The sequence below is a fragment of the Eschrichtius robustus genome, chromosome 12 (assembly GCF_028021215.1).
Source record: "Eschrichtius robustus isolate mEscRob2 chromosome 12, mEscRob2.pri, whole genome shotgun sequence".
Lineage (NCBI taxonomy): Eukaryota > Metazoa > Chordata > Mammalia > Artiodactyla > Eschrichtiidae > Eschrichtius > Eschrichtius robustus.
Window position 1 is genome coordinate 33,280,736 of NC_090835.1, and position 21,493 is coordinate 33,302,228.

Here is a 21,493-nt window from a genome sequence, read left to right on the forward strand (position 1 = left end):
CTATGCTAGAATTTTCTCTTTTTACAAAGAAATGTCGTATGATTTTACATTCTACTCTTTTTCCTTCTCATTCTCCGATTTCTACTTAGTTATCAGTTGTATGCAAACATGATTTTAAATACTTGCATAATGGTTTAAATTTTTATATACAAATATAAACTAAAAATTACGCGTAATTTTACCAACCAGATAATCTTGGTTGGCATTAAAATTGAATAAAACCCACATGGTTAGAAAATTCAAGCAGAGAACTACAGAAATGTTCAAAAACAATAAACAGAAGGCCTCTTCCACAGTCTTGTACCCTAGACCCTTTCCCCCAAAGTTAAACACTATTAAAATTTCTTGTGAATTTTTTTCCAGAAAAAAATTTTATATTAATAGCTGTGTATATGTATCTATTTATAGGCTTATTTTTTATTTACACAAGAGGCTATGTTCCCCACCCTGGTCTGTACCTTGTGTTTATTAAGAATCATTCTTGGTGATCTTTGTGCAACGTTTTTGAAGTGGTGTATCCCTACCTCTATAAATGTCTCCAGTTCCAGCTCTGTTTTTCAATCTTGTCTGTGGTATAATTGGCTCTTCTGCTGAGCCCTTAGATGTGAGATAATAGCTGTGTCACTCCTGTGTCTCACCAGCCCACGTTTCTCCAGCTCTTATCTCCTACCTGAGTATTCCTTGGACCACTGACCCTCAACATCCTTAATCTCCCCAGTAATTGAGGAGGCCCCAGGGAGTCTCACAGCAGTCTTCTTTAGCCTCTATTTGCAGCTCCCGAAGTCCCTTGAAATCAGTGATGCCACTACACCAGGGTTGATGCCCTGAGAGAAAGTCCCCTTTCTTCTGTCCAGGGCACTGTCTCGCAGGGTGAACACGGGGAACTTAATCAGTTTGCTTGGAGCCACCATGGATTTGCACACGTGTGTACACAAATGTGGGTGTGAGTGTACTCAAAATAATAACACACACTCTCTCAAGAGTCAGTCCTCTCAGCTGCTGGTTTCTTCTATGTAATGACTACATTCTGATATGTAACCATCCATATTTTTGCTCACTCATATATTTGCTTATTGTTTTGTGTAACCCCATGAACACTTGTCTGGAAAGGAGGGAGCCTTTGTTCTGACTGCAGATGATTATACCTTTTGAGTTCCTGTGTTTTGCATGGAGGGACAGTTCTTACAGTGGTAGCTGAATAGGAATACAATGCATTTTGATGAAGGAGAAGGTTAATTATTTCCCCAAACCAGGATGTCTGTCTCAAGGCAGAAAACATGTCTTATTAAAAAATACATTGGCAAAAAAAGGAAGGAGAAGAAGGAAGGGGGGAGGAGAAAGGGAAAAATAAAACAAAGAAGGAAGGAGCAAAGGAAGGTGGGAAGAATGGAAGGTGGGAAGAATGGAAGGAGGAAATGTCCATCTCCATTAGGCCCCATCTATTTTAATCATTGGAAAAATTAGCCACGTCCTCTGTCCTCAGATTGAGGGTCAGCAGGGTCGTTATCTTTGCATTCAGAGCTATTTTGATGCTGCTACTGCTGCCATCTCCACTGTCAACCCTCCTCCTCCTCATTACTGCTTCTACTCTTGTCATTATTTGTATTGCCATTCCAGATTCATGCTACGTGAATCAAGTAATCCCCAAATTTGTTTGAGTCACACATTGTGAAACATGCATTTGGAATGATTTCCGGAGAAAGCCTGGGTGCAGAATACAAATATTTTGAATGGACTTATCTTAGAGTTGTACTGCTTTTTTTCCTTGTCAATTTAAAACCCTTAATATGAATAAATTGTTTGTACAGTGGGACTTTTTTTTAATCCTTAGATAAGAAATACATGGTTTGAAAGCAGAGAATAAAAACATGAATGATAATGTACGCAATGCCCAAGAGAAGGTCCTTGCTGTTGCTCCTGGGCAGGCGTTACAATCGGCTATTTGGTGTGTTTATTTCAGGCTGCAGATAGTGGATAAAAGTGGCTGGTTGGTTGCCAGCACATGACTTATTTGCCAGATGGAGTGTTTAGTACTTGTTACATTTGATTTATATCACAGGTTCTTCCCATTAACAGTCTACTGGTGATAACCTACTTGGCTTTTCATGTGGTTACTTTGAAACAGCCACTTGACAACATTTGGCATATCACAAAGTTTAATACTGAATAAAGGAGTGAGTGAATGACTACATAGGTTCTGCCATATACTGACATGGTGCTCAGTGCAGAATGAGCACCCAGTACGTGTCTGTTCGTTGAATAAAGGAATCCTGAATATGTGTTTCTCTGATTCACTGCACCAAGATTAGGCTTATGGACTTGAGACTTAAAGGGCTGGTGAAAGAGGTAGAAATAGATAGAAATAATAGTGCTTACATGTCTGAAGGGCTTGCATTTGCATGGAGGGAGATATTCTGCTCATCTGTATTGCCATTTAAACACGAAGTTGAATTACGTGGAAGAAAGAAGGTCTCATCAAAATGGCCTTGATTCTGAGTCAAAGTGTAACTTCATAATACTGACAATTTCCATAATCTTGGGTCTTTTTTTTTTTTTTTTAGATAGGTCCACTTCAGGGACCTAGGCACTGAATATGTAATAAAATGTGCATTAAATATGGTGATCTTTACTTTCAGATTGAAAACTTGCAAGAACAACTTAGGGATAAAGACAAGCAACTGACCAATCTGAAAGACAGAGTGAAGTCCTTGCAGACTGATTCCAGTAATACGGATACTGCACTGGCGACACTTGAGGAGGCTTTGTCAGAGAAGGTAAGCTTGGACTAAAAATTAGCGGGGGTATCAGGATTTAGGGAAACATGGTTGGGAGGAAATGATCCAAATGCATTTCAATGTGCTTGTTTTTCTCCATGCACACACACTAAGCCTAGTCCCAGCTGGGCCTCGCACTCCCGTGCTCGCCCTTTGCAGTAGACTTGGCACACTGAAGCCAAAGGTGTCTTTTTGAAATGCATACCTGGTCACATCACCCTTGTCCCTGATTAAAAACCTTCACTACCTTGTCATTGTTTTTAGGATGATAAAAACTGAAATCTTTAACCTCACCCATAGGGTCCGTCCCTTCATCTGCTTTGGCTCTTATCTGACCAGCCACTTCTCTGCCTGCCTCACTTCCCTCCCCTCCCCTCCTCTCCCCTCTTCTTCCCTCCCCCCTCTCCACCCCTCCCTCCCTCCCTTCCTCCCATCTTTCCTTCCTTCCATCTTTCCTTCCTCCTTTTCCAGCCTCATCCCCCATCTCTCTTCCCTCATTCTTTGTGCTCTAGGCATACTGGCCTTTTGGTTTTTTTTTTTTAATTAATTTATTTTATTTATTTTTATTTTTGGCTGTGTTGGGTCTTCGTTGCTGCGTGCAGGCTTTCTCTAGTTGCGGCGAGCGGGGGCTACTCTTTGCTGCGGTGCTCAGGCTTCTCATTGCGGTGGCTTTTCTTGTTGCAGAGCATGGGCTCTAGGTGTGCGGGCTTCAGTAGTTGGGGCATGTGGGCTCAGTAGTTGTGGCTTGCAGGCTCTAGAGTGCAGGCTCAGTAGTTGTGGCGCACGGGCTTAGTTGCTCCGCGGCATGTGGGATCTTCCCGGACCAGGGCTCGAACCCGTGCCCCTTGCATTGGCAGGCGGATTCTCAACCACTGTGCCACCAGGGAAGTCCCGGCCTTCTAGATTTTTAAGTGCACCGTTGTTCCCTTCTGCCTCAGACACTTTGCACATGCTATTACTGAGCCTAGAATGTTCTTTACTCTCTGCAGACTTAATTCCTCTTCTTCGGAGAGCTCAGCTTCCTGAGAAGCTGTATTGCACAGTAGTCAAGAATGTGGACATTGGAGTCAGACTGCTTGGGTTCAAATCCTAGGTCTGACACGTACTACTTTGGACAAGTTACTTACCCTCTTGCTTTCTCAGTTTTATCATTTGTAAAAGAGGATAATAATAGTACCTACTGTAGTGGAATATGTTGAGGAGAAAATGCATTAATATATGGAAAGTGTTGAGAATAATAGGCATAATAAGTTATAGCTGTTATTATTATTATCAATCATTTCCTCAGGGAAGCCTCCTAGGTAAAATCCTCTCTTATGTTCTCATGAACACTGTGAATTTCCCAGAGCTCTTGTCACAATCTTAATTGTTCGTTTATCTGTTTTAATGTGATGAATTGGTCTTCTCTGCTAGACTCCAAGCCTGAGCAACATACCCGTATATATGTGTTATTTGTGTGTGTTAGCTTACCTTCCCCCAGTGCCTAGCACAATACCTGCATGGGGGAGTGCTCAGCGGGTGTTGATTGAGTGAGTCGCCACCATATGACAGGCACTGCTGTGGGTACTGGGGGTCCAGTAGAGAAGAGAATGGGTGAAAATCCTAGCTCTCGTGGAGGTTAGATTCTAATGGGACTGAGGAGACACAGACAATAATTAAGTAAGTAAAACACATGGGACTTCAGAGGGTAATAATTTCCATAGAAGAAAGCAAGAAGAGGGTACAGGGAGTGCTGGGGTGAAATGGCCAGGTAGAGGGTCTTACTGAGAAGGGGGCATTTGAGGAAAGTGAGGGATGAACCACGAGCACTTCTGGAGGGAGAATGTAGTGGAGGGGAGAGCAAGTGCAGAGTGGGAGGGGGAGGGGGGAAAAGAGTATCCCTTGAAGCCCCTGTGAGAAAGGATGAAAAATTTTGACTTTCACTCCGAAGGGGATAGGAAGCCATTTGGAGGGTTTTGTTCTGACTGACATTTAAAAGGATTATTTTGATTAAAAGAATGAACAAAATCTATTAGGCAAATAGGTCATTCTGATGTTTACCGATTCCTAAAATGATTTCTAGCCCATTTCATTCTAGTTAAGTTAGTTCGTTCATTCTCTGGGCACTTTTGTAGGACTCATACTGTGCAGAGTGTGTGTAGTGTGCTCAGTCTTAGCTCTGCCACTAACTAACTGGGTGACCTTGACAAATAACTCTCTCTCCCAGGGCCTCAAATTTCCCATTTGTAGGATGGGAGAATTAGATTAAATAGCCCACTGGTTCCACAAGTCAGCGAATCTTAAAGAAGTCTTCTCTGACCTCTACTTCAGAATCACCAGGAGTCGTCTGTTGAAAATATAATTATTAGGCCCCATGTATACCTACTGAATCAGAACCTTGAGTAGTGCCTAGAAGTCTGCACTTTGGCAAGCTCCCTAGGTCATTGTGATATATACTGTAGTCTAAGAACCACTTCTCTATGCTAAAAATATAAAAGGTAAAAAAAGGAGCCATAATTCTATGCCTAGATAGTCTTAATGTTCCTATTAAAATTATAAGATTATAACTTTAACATTAAATTATAAATAAGAGACAAAATTTTATGTGGAAACATAAGAATAAATAAGATGATTTTTCAGGGAAAAATATTCTTTTTACAATTTTCAAGAATTTAGTATCAAAACTTTTTTTTTTTTTTTTGGCTGTTTTGGGTCTTTGTTGCTGTGCATGGGCTTTCTCTAGTTGTGGCGAGCAGGGGCTACTCTTTGTTGCAGTGCGCGGGCTTCCCCCTGCGGTGGCTTCTCTTGTTGTGGAGCACGGGCTCTAGGCATGCGGGCTTCAGTAGTTGTGGCACGCAGTCTCAGTAGTTGTGGCGTGCGGGCTCAGTAGTTGTGACTTGCGGGCTCTAGAGCACAGGCTCAATATTTGTGGAGCACGGGCTTAGTTGCTCCACAGCATGTGGGATCTTCTTGGACCAGGGCTCAAACCTGTGTTCCCTGCATTGGCAGGTGGATTCTTATCCACTGCGCCATCAGGGAAGTCCCTCAAAACTTTCTTGTAGTAATTTTGTTTGTAAAATTTGAATAAAGGAATGTTGTTTCAAAAACTATTAATAATCATATATCCCTTTTGCAGTTTTTGAGTGATACGATGTCAGTCCATTTGTACCCTTGATTTCTTTCTCCAAATATACAGAAATAAACTTATACCATATACATTTCCATATCATGTATTCTTGGCAACATTTTATCCTTTTCCCCCCTACTAAGATTTGATTTATTCTAGTTTAAATCACAAAACAATTCTCATACCTGAAACTACTCCCTTTACTTAAGTACTTCCTTTGAGACTGAGGAGATGTTCAGGAAGGAAAGCTGAGGTCTGTGGGAGTCTAGCCCCATCAAACTGTCCCCACTACTTGATAACTGCATCACGTGGGGCAAGCCTCTTCTCCTCTCAGGGCATCTCAGTAACTTATCTTCAAAATGTGCATTTAAACTAGCTGACCTCTTAATTCCTCTAAATCTTTTGGAATTACCTTGACAATAATTATTCAGTTTGCTGATCCACAATCTCAGGCATGTGAAATCTGTACTGGACCATAGATGGGCAGTTGAGAACTTAGATGCCATGAAGGGCCACGCAGGGAGCAAAAATGAGGGAAGTGGGTTTGGTGTTAAGCAGTAGGGACTGCTGATGACTATGGCAAGATGGAGCGTCTTTGACTTACCGCAAAATATTCAAGTTCAATTTTATAATATGATGCTCAAGCCAAACAAAATAGCTCTTTGGACCAGCTGTGGCCCATGAGCTGTTAGTTTCCAAACCCTGTTTGCATCTGATTTTTAGCCTTTCACCTGATGAAGAATAAAAGCAAACACAGAATTTTCGAAAGGTGCCAAAAATCAGAGCATTAGTGTATTTGAAAAACACAGACAAAAACATTGGATAGGCACTGGCAGAGTTCTCTATCATGGGACAAAGAATAGTAGATTTATTTTAATTATTTATTCCAGTGGGTATCAGACTTCTATCTGTATCTAAAAATAATCTTATCATCTGGAGAGTGTCTTAAAATACAGTTTCCTGGGTCCCATTTCCTAGTGATTCTGATTCAGTGCTCTGCTGTGGGCTCTGCTCTGGGGAATCTTTGATTTTTAACAAGCATGCCCAGTGATTCTGATGCAAGTGTTTGGAAGACCACACTTTGAGGAACAGTAAATCCATGCTCTTTCATTTTAAATATGGGAAGTGGGCTCAGTGAGGTAAAATGACATGCCCAGAAATGCAAATCTGGGACGTGTGCAGCACTGTTCCTCATCTGTGGGCCCTGGGCGGACGTCATTAATCAACCGTGGCACCAGTTAACTTCTCAACCCAGCACTCTGGGAAGCCACTTCTGCTCTCTCTAAGTTAGCCCTTAGCTGGGACTTTATTGCCTCCCCAAGGCCACTCAGCTCATGGGTGATGGAATGGGACTAAAACTTAAACGTTCTGTTCTTTGTGTGTTTGACAATGCAGTCTCTTTTAATAGCCTTCCCCTCACAAGTTCCATTTTTATCCACATGTAAGTGGACAGATCCTCTGCAACAAGACATGGGGCAAAAAATAAAATGATTAATTAAAAATCGTGAACTTACAAGAGCATTTAGTTATTTGCTGTCCTTTGGCTGATGAATAGAACCCATTAGGCACTATTCACCATTTCACTTGGATTATTACATCCCAGGGGGAGTGTTATTCCTTTTAATTTCTGGGAACTTATTCAAATATCCAGAGTGTGTAAAAATAAATAAATAAATAAATAATGCTGCTTGGTGAGTTAAGATTGAGTATGACTTAGCTCTAGGAATGACACACAGAAGCTCAAGGAACCCGCAGTATTTATAAAGCTGGTCTCGCCAAGCCTTGCTGTGGCCACGTAGCAGATAAGCAGTTGAGAAAGCCAGATAGCAGAGCTGGAGGCCACTGCAATGCAGTTCCCACCCAGTGATAAAGCACAAATAGATTAGACCTGTGCGGAGCCAGATGGGTGCACAAGGAACACTTGCCAATGCAAATAAGACTAAAACAAGAACACATTGTTGGAATTTCTGCAAGTTGGTTGTTAATCAAGTAGATCATGGCGTATTAGGACCTTTTAACACATGTTTTTGACATCTGGCCCTGCGCGGCTGACAGTTAAATTAGTTTTGTGATTGACGGAGAAATATTTTGTAGTATTGAATCATCAATAACACTTAAAAACATTATACTGCTTGCTGATTTTCTTTGTCATCGATGCCCAGTCAATAGTACAAGTGCTTAGAGCAAATCAACCAAATTTCCAAGTGACTCTGACACGTTCTGGATGTTAACATGCATACTTAATTCCCCTTCCTTTGAAGACAGGATGATCCCTAATTTGAATTTTGTTCCTTCCATCAGCCTTTTTAATTGCCTGTTGTATGCCAGACAGTTTGCCCAGCCCTGGGTTAAGAGATTCATAAGATTTGACTGTTGCCTTTTGGAAAGCTAGGCTGAGAGAGTGGACATGCAATAAAACCAAGCAAAGGGTGCCTAGTGAGAATAAATGCATGTTTATGTTCTGGCCAGAGTGATTCCTGGGAAGGTTTCTAAATAGTGATGTGACATGGTCAGTTTGGGGCTTTAAAAATATCACTCCAACAGCCATGGGGTGGAAGTGATGGGATGGAGATGGCCTGCTCACTGGTTGACCAGTTGTGAGGCTTTTGCAATAAGTGCAGGCGAAAGGCAGTGTGGGCTCAATTGCTGAAATTGTTAAAAGTCCTTGAGAGACTTACCGTGCACTGAGGCCATTTCCTTCTTCTGTCAATCACATAATCATCTACTCTACAATGGCACACACAGAGTAAAATAGCACGGTAACTGAAATCAAGAAGAAACAAATATAGGCCATGTAATAGACTCATTTGTTCTATTTCTACCCCCACTGTTATAGTAATAATATACTTCATTTTAAAGTGTTTTTGAGTAATTACAAAACAACAATGGTACTTTTTTCGCCCTTGAAAGCATTAGACATAAATTATCGTCATTGGGGTAGAACAGTTGCTCCCCTGGGGGAACTTAAATCACAGGCTAAGTGTTCAAACTAACTTCCCTCTACATTAAACACCGTTTTACAGTTGTCCTATATATCAGGCATCATCTTGTACTATATACTTGTAAGAATATAAAAGACAATATTCTTAAGAATCGTTGCACCAACATTTTTTAACATGACCGTCCAAAAGGAAATTCAAATATGTGTTAGGTAATTTGAAACAAGTTTCAGAAATCTAACTTAAATTTTACCCAAGCAGAATTTTCCTTAAAAAAAGAAGGTTCTGGGACTTCCCTGGTGGCGCAGTGGTTAAGAATCCGCCTGCCAGTGCAGGGGACATGGGTTCGAGCCCCTTGGGGAAGATTCCACATGCCGTGGAGCAACTAAGCCCGTGCGCCACAACTACTGAAGCCCGTGTGCCTAGAGCCCGTGCTCCGCAACAAGAGAAGCCACCGCAATGAGAAGCCTGAGCATCACAGCGAGGAGGGGCCCCCGCTCGTCGCAATTGGAGAGGGCCCGCGCGCAGCGACGAAGACCCAACGCAACCAAAAATAAATAAATTTTTAAAAAAGTCCTTAGGAAAAAAAAAAAGGTTCTTATTTTGATATCAGTAAGATTTCACACTTTTGGAAAACATGTCTACCAGAGTAATGTTTTTATTTCAATATAAAAGTCAAGGGCAGACAGACCCTCAGATCTCCTTGAATGGCTCCAGGTGTATGTTTGTGGCAGTGTGTTCTTTTTGGCGTGGCTAAGACTCAGACAGCCCTGGATGCCAGGGTGGGCCTTCTGTTTATGAGCTGGATCACCTTGGACGAGTCAGTCAGCCTCTCTGAGCCTGGGTTTCCTCTGCACTACTCTGTTACCAGAAGTACTGGTTCAGATCTCACAGATGTGATGAGGACTAGATGAGAAGGGTATATCACAGTGCCTAGCATGTAGCAACCTCTCAATAAAAGAAGCTGCTGTTTGAACTTTGCTCAAATTCTAGCAATGTTTTTGAGTCTCTACTGATTGCCAAGAAACCATTGAAAAAATGTGGAAGTAAATAAACACCTCCAGACACATTGGAAAATCACTTATATAAGGAGCTTATTCTTTCTTTTGTCTCAAGTTTTCACTGTGAGTCCAGCTGTAAGTCCCAGAGGCGGGTCTAGGTCCTGCCCCACCTTGATCCCCTTTCTAGTGAGAAGAGTCTTCAGAAACCAAGGAAAGTTCTTTGACATCAAATGGGAAAGCCAAGCAAAGAGGGTTGATCCAAGAGGTTAGTTCTGCCTCTTCCCCTTACCCATACAAGACTTTAGGTCTTGGTGCCTGAACCTCCGTCTTCTGGAATTGCTCTTGGAATTTTCCTGGTACCACCATGAACTTGAACATTGAGATCCCTTGCAACCCTATGATATTAACTTTGATTAACAAGCTGAAAGCTTTATTGACTGTCTTTCCCAAATACTGTTATGCACAGCTTCTCTTCACAAACCCAGTTTTGAATATCTTGTGTTTGTTGATTCCTCTAGAACATTTCTTATGTGTATTTCTTCTTATTTCCTTTCATAGCATGCCTTGGCATGCACACTGATCGGTTCTCACCTCTTTTTTTGGGCAATTGCCTCACAGGAAAGAATAATTGAGCGTTTGAAAGAACAACGGGAGAGAGATGATCGGGAAAGACTTGAAGAGATAGAATCATTCCGAAAAGAGAATAAAGACCTGAAAGAGAAGGTCAACGCTTTACAAGCTGAACTGACTGAAAAAGAGGTGAGTCTGGAAAAACAACCACACTGATAGTACTCATAAACCCATATCCACGTAGCCTTGAGAGACTAGAGACTTAGTTTGAGGGACTGTGTGAAGGCCTGGGGGACCTAGTTACCTTTGCTTTGTAAAGCTATCTGAATTCAAAGAACAATATTTACTATAATTCCCTACATCCAGTGATGCTCTGTGCATATCTTCTGTACTCTACTGACCACATACCATTTAGCTCCTTGAAAGTTTTCTTGATGTCTTACCGTATTCATACGGCTTGGAGGATTCCAAGCCGTATTTTTTTTTCAATATCTCATGATCCCTTGTTTTTTTCAATGGGATTGAAAAAATTTTTTCAATGTCTCATGATCCCTTGTTTGAGATAACAATAACAACAACAGCATTGATAATAATAACAATAGCTCCACTTCGCTGAGGGCCTGTTATGTACTAATCCTTGTGTTGGGTGCTGTACATTCATCTGTGCTTCTCAAATGGACCACTCAATACCCCCAGGTTAGGAGATATGGTACCATGCTGGACACATAGGTATAGATTGTGGCTGCTCTTCTGGGACATCATTTTTACATTACGGTAAATAATTTGAAAGAGTATTTTAATGCTAGCGCAAACATGGATACAGAAAACAAATCTCACCTGCATTTTTTAATGTAAAACAATATGCTTTAAAGAAATTTTTTGTTTGGTGGTTATGGAGAGTACCCCTATTCTGAGGGATGGCTATAACCCCTTTAGTTTACTTAGGGATACTTCGGTGGAGAAGTTTGAGAAGCAGCAATGCACATTCTTTTATTCAGTCTCCGAAGCTCTGAGATATGTGCTATTGTCCACACCTGGTCCCCTCACACTTATTTTTGTCTGTGGAAAATGTCTATCTCCTTTATGACATGTCAATCCTTTTGCTCTGTTGGGTTGTATCACAGCATAGTTGTATATGTCCCAGCTCCAAAGTATCACCTCAGACCTTGGGTTTTGATAATTCTATACAAATTAAAGTACTGTCTAAATTAGGAGTCCAAGAAGGGAACAATTGATGAGTAATAGGAATTTTGAGGAAACTTAGAAGCAAAATTTATATTCTCTAAAGCTTAAGCTCACTAGTTTTTAGAGAAGAGATTATTTCTTTGATATGAAAATGAAGAATGTAAATCCTGGAGGATCTGTAATTACTGTAGTTAGTATGTACCAGAAGGCACAGAAGCTTCTATCTCATTTGCAGCATTCTTCACAGATCGCAAGTGTTATTCATGGATTTGCACCTTAAAAAAAAAAAATAAGAAATACATAGATAGATATGCTTCTAATTGAAAAGAGATCTTGATGACATGGTGGACCATAAGCTTTAAATGAAAATAATTTTGTAAACAATGCTTACATTGTATGAACTTCAGATAGGCATTTCTGCAAACATTTATTGTTCCTGTGTAATAGTGTGCCTGCCACTGGGCTAGGTGTGTCAGTCAAGGTTCCACCAGAAAAACAGAACTGTACCAAGGAATTTAACCATATTAAGAAATTTACTGCGAGGAATTGGCTTACATAGTTATGGAGGCTGGCTAAGCAAGTCCAAAATTCACAGGGAAGGCCATCAGGAAGGGCGGGCTGGAAACTCTCAGACAGAAGCTGATGCTGCAGTCCACAGGGGGACTTTCTTCTTCCTGAGGGAAACCTTAGTCTGCTCCTAAGACCTTTCAACTGATAGGATCAGGCCCACCCAGATAATGAAGAATAATATCCTTTACTTAAAGTCAACTGACTGTAGATGTTAGTCACATCTACAAAATGCCTCCACAGCAACACTTAGATTAGTGTTTGATTGAATAACTGGAGGCTATGACCTAGCCAAGTTGACACATAAAGCTATCACCCCTGGCAGTTTTAAATTTATAAAGGAAAGCAGTGTATAATTGTTGTTAGCATGGAGCTTATAATTTAGTTGAGGTGGTAATAATCTTCACCATGACAGAGTACCTGGATTATAAGGTTCTTTATTATTTCTGTGGTAGTTACATGATAATGACCATTGAAATTGGAGTCAGAGACCTGGGTTCAGACCTATATCTCCCATTAATAGCTCGAGGACCTTGGAGAATACAGGGTCTCATGTGAGCCTCAGTTTCCTTACCTGAAAAATGAGAATGGCTAACCTGTCCCTCAGAGGGTTGTTAGAACCTGGGTGGTTCGCTGGGTGATTGTGGTGGTATCTTCTTCAATAAGGTTGTTCCAGTGCCCATGAAGCAGTAAAGTGTTAGACCACATCATTTACTGAGAAACTGCTGTGTGCTTAGGGTTTTCCTAGGCACTGCAAAGGGATATAAAGGAAATGTACCCTGTCTGATTTTGGGTGGAACCTGAACAATTTAGTCACATAGTTAGACGTTGCTAACCATTTCGTGTTTGCTGGTGGGCATTGCTCTCCTAGCTAGCAACGTTGTGTTCTGTGGTATATGCTAGTATTTACTTCTTTACCTTTTGGGATTCGTACTATACAGGGAAGCTCTTGGTTTCTGGGCGTGATTAATGAATGGAACAACTTGGGTAACCCCATGTCAGAGTTGGGGAGATTCATTATATTGCTGAATCTGAATTTACAAAGCACTAGGCCGTAAAGTCTACTCTGAATTTTTAAGTAATTTTATCTTTGATTCTGTAGAAGATGTTTGAGAAACCATTGGTCATTTTTCATTAAAGAAATGGAATTTGATAAAAACTTAATAGGATTCTGCTTTTATACTTGATTTGCCCTTTTGGGGGAGAAAAGAATTGAAGTTGGTATTTTCTTTCATATTTTTCTTAGAGTTTGTGCCACCTGACAGCAATAAACGTAAATGGAAGGTTCAGGGTGTCTGTTTTGCCATGACATGTAAAGACCACCTTGGGACTTAGATCATTAGCATAACTTTGAGACATGAAACATGCATTTACTGACCACACCATTTGGTCACATTTGATTTTACTGCAATTAGATCCTGCTTGGTTCTGTAAACTGGCCAACTTTAATTTCCTGGCCAGGGCCGACTATTGTTACCTTAGTAAGACTATATTTACCCTCTCTGTCTAATGCACACTTTATTACTATGTATAGAATCAATGTATTCAAATTGAAGACATTACTAGTAGAAATTATAGTGTTCTACTTACTAGTGTTCTTTTCCTTTCAGTCTAGTTTAATTGACCTCAAGGAACATGCATCTTCATTAGCCTCAGCGGGGCTGAAAAGGGACTCCAAATTAAAATCTCTAGAAATAGCCATTGAACAAAAGAAAGAAGAATGTAGCAAATTGGAAGCACAGTTAAAAAAGGTAAGTGAAGTCTAAGAAAAAAACATGCTCATTTTACTGAATTTATAAAATAGGAAAGGAAGAGACATTTTTCAAAAAATAAAAACCCCTTATCTTTTGTCATCTGGTGATAAAAGGATTAATTAAGCAATCTTTATTCCTAAGAAGTCTGCATCAAGTCTGTCTGTGAACCTGAAAAGTTATCTTAGGTTTCCTGTCTGGGGAAAAACAAAACAAAACAAAACAAAACCAAACCTTGACAAACAGATGAAAATTGTAGTAGAAGTGAAAAATATTATAAAAATCAAAAACCAACCATTACTCTCTGGGCAAATCTCAACTATCAAAAAAAGATAAATGGAAGTGTTTGCAATAAACCAAAGAATCCAGGGGTCCCATTATACATTGATAAACTTTTACTACTTTCAGAAGTAGGTCAATTTTTTTAATTGGAACTTTGCAAAACTTTACCCGACAATGTTAAATTTCTAGAAGTTCACCAAAATAATCAAGTCCTTGTAAGATGTATGGATTGACTATTTATACTGGACCAGAAATGGCCTGAATGTCTAAGCAAGTTTGTATGTAGAAGGCTTCAGAAAAGAAAGCAGGATCTTTGCATTGCAGCATTAACATGTTTTCTCTGAACTGGACATTTTTGTGGAGTACATTTCCAGTCATGCATTGTTCCTTTGACTTTTTCCCTGTGTTGTTTGGTACGTCTGCATTCATCGTTCACGTAAAACTCATAACATTATGAGTTTAAGCATTTTGTTTCCCTTTGACAACTTTATAAACTTATTCAAAAGAGATGATAAGAATCTAAACAATCAAACGAAGCATATAATAAAATTTGACTGTATAATTCATAGCATATTGGAATGGGGATTTATTTGCTAGAGTTATGAAAATATATGATATGGATGATAGGGATGTGAAAGCATCATATCTGTGGAGAAATTCTGGATATTTTAAAATTTAATATACTATTTTGTACGTATGATGCAATATATAACTGAAATGTGATTATACTGTGTTCACTTTACCACAGAATTTTAGGGAATTGTCATGAGATTTCACACTAATAAAGTCTCCTTACTAATACAGAAAAAGATAAATATACAGGTCAAATCTCTTTACAAAAAAACAGCCAGAAAATCTCTATATTACAAAGTCTATTTCCTAATCCAGTCAACATCTCACTTTTTTCAAGCAACATCTAGTTAAGCAGAAATCTTGAACAATAAATAGAAGAATTTAAACTGCCTGTTTGAGGGTGTTTTCATGGAGACTGACTTGGCTATTTATGCATTGGGTGTATGATACATATTCTTAACACATATATGAATGTTTTCTGCAATATGTTATACATGCATATGCATATCAAGAAATGAACCTAAGAAAGGTACTTTTCATTTAATGAACAGTTTTGTGATCATAAGGCAGACTCTCAGATAACTCTGTTGAGAGAACTTCTTTGGCTTCCTGTGGTGGTCTTTGAGTTATCTTACCTCACTTGCAATGTGCTGAGTCCTGAAGGAGGGCCCCAAATAGACCTGGGCATGAAAGATGCCCTTCATCAACTCTGAGGAGCCATTGTGGAGTTGAGGGCATCCCATATATTATTTCTGCAGATACATACTTGACACCCTCCCTTTTAGTGTAAGTCATCTATGGAATTTGAAATCCTCTAAAAATTAAAAGAAAGAGGTTCATGTATTGATGCTTGTAGTTTCCATGTATATGACTTAACTAGTTTAATAAATGAGTGTCTATGCAATTGAATTTAGTTTCTTTCAACATAGTTATGGTTAACCCCCGAAAGTCAATTAGAACATGTGGTTTCCTTAGACTCTCAGATAGACACCATGTTCTGAAATTCATAGATCAAATCCTATAAATATTTTAGCATTATTCCTGATGACATTTTAACATTCTGCTACATCACCAGAATTAAAGTAACAAATACGGTTGTCTTGCTGTAAAGGACCTATTTAATTTATGAAAAGATAATTTGTTTCTAAGTATATAAATAATCTTTGCTTATACTATCTCCTAAATGCATAGTACAGTGAGATTAAATAAGGTAATTATAATTTAAATATTTTTATACCTAACCTGCAGATGTTATTTTGTTATTTTTGGCCCTCTACATCAACTAAATTCGAAAGTTCAAAATACTTTTTCTAGTAGTCTTTAATTTCTGCTAATAAATAGTTCTGTAAAAACCTCAAGTACCCATCACCTTAAAAAGAATTGAGATCTACATGAAATATTTGAAAATATAAGCCAACAGTATGTGAATATACATAAAACACATCATTTACTCATGGAAAAATAAGCAGCTATAAAAGCTTAAGGAGTGTCTGGGCCTCCTTTTAAATAAAAGGGTATGTGACTTGTGAATAAAATATAAGGGGTTACTAAATGAAAGCTGAAAACATAATAGTTTTATTATGTCATAAATAAACCATGAGTTCCCAATGGAATTTTGCTTAAGATTTGTGAGCGTCCAGGTATTTTTATCATAAAATCCATACAGCGTTGTAGATGTGTTTAGCTAAACAGAAACCTTGTTTGCTAGTGACAATGGAATCCAAATGGCACTTTAAATTTGCTTTTGTCTTATAAACAATGCTTGAAATTGGTGAGTTTTAACAGAAAAGTTTGTGGAGAACATTCATACACATAGTTGCTTTGAACCCTTTACTATACTGTGTCAATTTAAGACATTTCCGAATACTTTGTGTCAAAAATGGTTACTATAGGCAGAAAAGGAGCTATTCCTTACACATTCCATCCCACCTCTTAAAAACAAACAATCCAAGATTCACTTGTAAGGAAATCTTTACTGATATTAGTGAGGCTGATAAAATGATATTAACCAAATAATTCTTAAGTACTAGCTATGAGTGTACTTTATAACTTAGTGCATTCATTAATCTTAATTAGACACCTAGGGGTTGAGAAGAACCTAGTGGCATGTGGATCATTTTGTCTTTCAAAAGAGTATTTAGTGTTCAATATGTAGAAGTAAATTTACCTTAAATTACTAGAAATCATTTGAGAAGCAACAGCAATTCAAAATGTTTTGATTTGTCTTATTTGGTAATTTTCCAATTAATATCATTTTGAGGAGGGTGTTTTTTAAAACCACAATAAAACTATCATTTACTTTATCAAAGTGGAAGAAAGAAAAAATTCATGTTCTTCAAAGACATGTCTTGGCTTAAAGCAAATGAAAAGATCCTACAATATTTCACCTTCTACACCTTGACATTGAGCCCCAAATTAATGATGCAAGTACTTAAGAAATATAACTTGAGGATGCTATTTAAAATAATATTTAGTACATTTAAATCTGCAAACATTTAAATCTTCTACACAAAATAGAAGAGCATTACAGATTCTAAAGGACTTGGAACATAGTAGGGTAGACACAAAAAATGGTATTTTTTGTTATTATGAACTACCAGTGGAAACTGGCAGTAGACAATGGATAATACTGTATTTGGGTTCCCTTTAATCTTCCTACTGACTTAAATTTTTTCTTTTCCCATTTGCTGTTAATCCTGTAATGTCTTGCTTACTGATATTTTGCTATTGCTAACCTGCTGTTTGCTGATCTATATTTTTCTAAAGTTAGACTCAACAGAAAATTCAGGCTTGTGTTAATATAAAAGAAGAGGTATAAATCCAATGATAAGAGTGAATTAATCTTTTATTATTACCATCTTTGAAGTTCAGGTAACAAATTGCAGGCTTGGCCAAAAGCACTTCCTCTGATTCATTGTTGGAGGCCAGCACTTCATGTATCATCAAAAGTGGACAGCTTTCTTTATTTCATGGGTTATTTAACTTGAGAAAGGGAAAGTAACACAAACCTTAAATTTCCTATTCCAGCTATTCTTTTTTAGGAGCCAAAGTCAACATTTCTGTTTCCCTAGAGCCTCTCACTTTCACTGTGGAATGTTTAGAAACTGAAATTTCTTCCTTTTAACCATGAGTTTGTCTGTGCAAATGCACTAGATTTGTTGAGCTAATGCTGTGTTTCTGGATCTTTCCTTCTTTCCCTGTCTGTGCTTCAATGCCTCCCCAACTTTGCAATGTAGCAAGCTGAGCAGTTGTTCAATCAGATGTACAACCCAGTAAGTCATTTCTGAAAGTTCCCGCTGTAACATATCAAAGCATGAGGATCCATTGATCACGTCACAGTGTGCCATATTGGGGATGTTTCAAAAATATTTATACGTCTCTTCCCATTTCCGTTCTGTCAAAAGAAATGACCTGTGCAGAGGCCACTGCCATTTCTTTTGAAAGTGAAATTTAAAAATTAAGAACTCAGGGAAATATTGCCAGCTCTGATATTACCTCTGTCTTAACTTCAACCCTAAGGCGATAGAAAAACAGAGGTCAGCTGCAGATCTAGGCTCATAGGATTCTTTCCCAGATCCTTCAAACATAGAGTTATCTATGCCAAAAGGGATAGCATTTGTAAAATAGCAGACAACTCAATGTATGTTATATTCAAGGGATAGAAGTTAAAGTAGGTTTAGATTTTAAAGTAGGGCTATGCCCTGTGAGACTAGTAAATGCCTAACATTACTGTGGGTTTTGTAAGAGTTAAAAACATATCATTTGAGAACAAAGTAAAATATAGTCTCCTAATAACAGACAGTAACAATTCTGATTATAGCTTAATGGTACAAAAAAACAGGTAACTAGTAAAAATATGTGTAAAACAGCCCAGATGCCACCACTGATTTTTTTATCCTCATAACAAGTGTGTGTTTATATGAAGCAGTTTATTTGTTTCTTTAACTTATTAAAGAAGAAGGGCTTTTTTGTTTTGTCAACTTAGGTGACTTAATGGGAGAAATAATACATAAAGGTGACTGGGATTTGTTATGTGGCAGACGTGATCTGTGCTATCATGCATTCTAATTATCTCTTATTTATAAATTCCCATCATGGGAAAAAGGAATAGCAGGGATAAAGGAAACAATTCAGCCAACAACTTTTTGTTAAGCCGCTGCTCCAGGATACATACAGCATGATACACAAGATGCTTGGGTGTATTTCATTAGATTCAGCCTCCACCCTCCATTCTTTAAAACAAATTGTACTTTTGCAAACAGAATTCCTCAAGCCTTGTTGGAGCATCTTTATTAACCTCTTTCCCCATATGTGATTTTTAGCAGAGCAACAAAAATAACCCAAATTTCCTTTCCCTTAATATTTGAATGGTTAATAAGCAGGTTTAGGACAGTGGAGATGTGAAGAAAGACAAATTAAGATTGGGATATCTTCAAGCTTGAAAATTGACCCCGGGAAAAATAAGTGTTTTCTGTAGATCATTTTAAAGAGGTGTAAAGTAATCCCACTGAAATTGTCTCACACTTACTACTTAAGGACAGGAGAAAAACCTAAGTATGTCATGTTTTCGGTGTGCAGGGCAAATGGGGAGGGCTTTGTTTCTGCAGCAGCTATGATTTATCAGGACCACAATAGGAGTTCACCATCCCTGTTAGGATAGGTAGGGCCAAAGAAATAGTTCTGTTAACTTTTAGACCATTTCCAGAAATATTGATGACATGGCACATATTGGATTTTGCCTTCATTTTAACCCAGTGATGGGTCTCTAGGATGCAAAAGCAAACTTTTCAGTCCTTTAGGTGACTAATTCAAAAGTCGTTGACTGATTTTTCTCCCTGAGTTAATTAAGCTAACCCATTGTTTTGGCATCCTGGGAATATAGCCAATTATTAATATAGCCAATTAATATAGCTCATTATTATTATTTTTTAAAATTTATTTTATTGAACTATAGTTGATTTACAATGTTGTGTTAATTTCTGCTGTACACTGAAGTGATTCAGTTATACATGTATATATTCTTTGCCATTTTCTTTTCCTTTATGGTTTATTACAAGATATTGAATATAGTTCCCTCTGCTATACAGTAGGACCTTGTTGTTTATCCATTCTATATATAATAGTTTGCATCTGCTAATTCCAAACTCCCAATCCATCCCTCCCCACCCCTCTGCCCCTTGGCAAGCACAAGTCTATTCTCTCTGTCTGTGAGTCTGTTTCTGTTTCGTAAATAAGTTCATTTGTGTCATATTTTAGATTCCCCATATAAGTGTTATCACATGGTGTTTGTATTTTCCTTTCTGACTTACTTCACTTAGTGTGGTAACCTCTAGTTGCATCCATGTTGCTGCAAATGGCATTATTTCATTCTTTTTTATGGCTTAGTAGTATTCCATTGTATATATGTACCACATTTTCTTTATCCATTCATCTGTTGATGGACACTTAGGTTGTTTCCGTGTCTTGGCTATTGTGAATAGTGGTGCTGTGAACATAAGGGTGCGTGTATCTTTTTGAATTATAGTTTTGCCCAGATATTTGCCCAGGAGTGGGATTGCTGGGTCATATGGCAACTCTATTTTTAGTTTTCTGAGGAACCTCCATACTGTTTTCCATAGTGTATAGCTCAGTATTTTAACTCCCCTGTCTGCAGATATTCTCAGGGTTCAATTCTTTTTTATTTATTTATTTTTGAATTTTTAAAAAAATTATTTATTTACTTTTGGCTGTGTTGGGTCTTTGTTGCTGCTCGCGGGCTTTCTCTAGTTGCAGTGAGTGGGGGCTACTTTTTGTTGAGGTGCGCAGGCTTCTCATTGTGGTGGCTTCTCTTGTTGCAGAGCACAGGCTCTAGGCATGCGGGCTTCAGTAGTTGTGGCACGCGGGTTCAGTAGTTGTGGCTCATGGGCTCTAGAGCACAGGCTCCATAGTTGCAGCGTGCGGGCTTAGTTGCTCCGCGGCATGTGGGATCTTCCCAGACCAGGGCTCGAACCCGTGTCCCCTGCATTGGCAGGTGGACTCTTAACCACTGTGCCACCAGGGAAGCCCTCAATTCTTTTTTAGACTGATAGAGATGCAGCATGATGAATTTTCTATACTTTAGAGTGTTTTAAAAAATGACTATGTTTTTCTGGTTATAGAAATAAGGTATGGTCTCAGCGGAAAGTTTGCCAAAGTATAGATGGATGTAGGAGAAAATAAAAGTAACAAGACACCTTAGTGCACAGAGATGATAACTAGGAACATCTAGGTTGTTCCACACCCAGACATCTTTTGATTGATTGTTAGTGTTCTTTCATCTCCTGTCTCCTTTTCTACCCTTTTCCTTCTTTCTTTCCTTTCTCCCCCTTCCCTCCCTTTTCCTTCCTTCTCTCCTTCCCTCTATTCTTTCTTCTTTTTTCTTATCTAATATCTATTTCTTTTCATGAAATTATGTCAAAGTGTTTGTTGAGTTTTATATCCTATTTTTATGACATAGCATCAGATTTTTCTCATGTAATTAACTGTCCTTCTAAAACACCTTTTTAATGGTTGTATGATATTCCACTCTATGTTCTCATTCTCCAAACGTTAATCATTTCTTCCCTCTTTTTTTTTTTTGCCAGTATAAATAATACACTGAAGAACATCTTTCCATATTAATTTTCCCACATTTCTATTTTTTTAATAGAATAAAATCCTGGGCCAGTAACTTTTAAAAGCTCCCAGTAGTTCCTGCTATGTTGCATTTTAGAGAAGTTCTACTAAG

The 21,493-nt window shown here is 38.5% G+C and overlaps 1 protein-coding gene across 11 annotated transcripts in view; it reads left to right on the plus strand.

Annotated features, from left to right (window-relative positions):
- The window catches only part of ERC2 (ELKS/RAB6-interacting/CAST family member 2), a 973,185-nt gene that overhangs the window by 420,754 nt on the left and 530,938 nt on the right, over positions 1–21,493 (plus strand). For all 11 annotated transcript variants that reach the window (XM_068559352.1, XM_068559351.1, XM_068559353.1 and 8 more), the window contains 3 exons: positions 2,637–2,774; positions 10,439–10,579; positions 13,753–13,893. In XM_068559352.1, the coding sequence (XP_068415453.1) occupies positions 2,637–2,774; positions 10,439–10,579; positions 13,753–13,893 (420 nt within the window). The remainder of the gene's footprint in view (positions 1–2,636; positions 2,775–10,438; positions 10,580–13,752; positions 13,894–21,493) is intronic.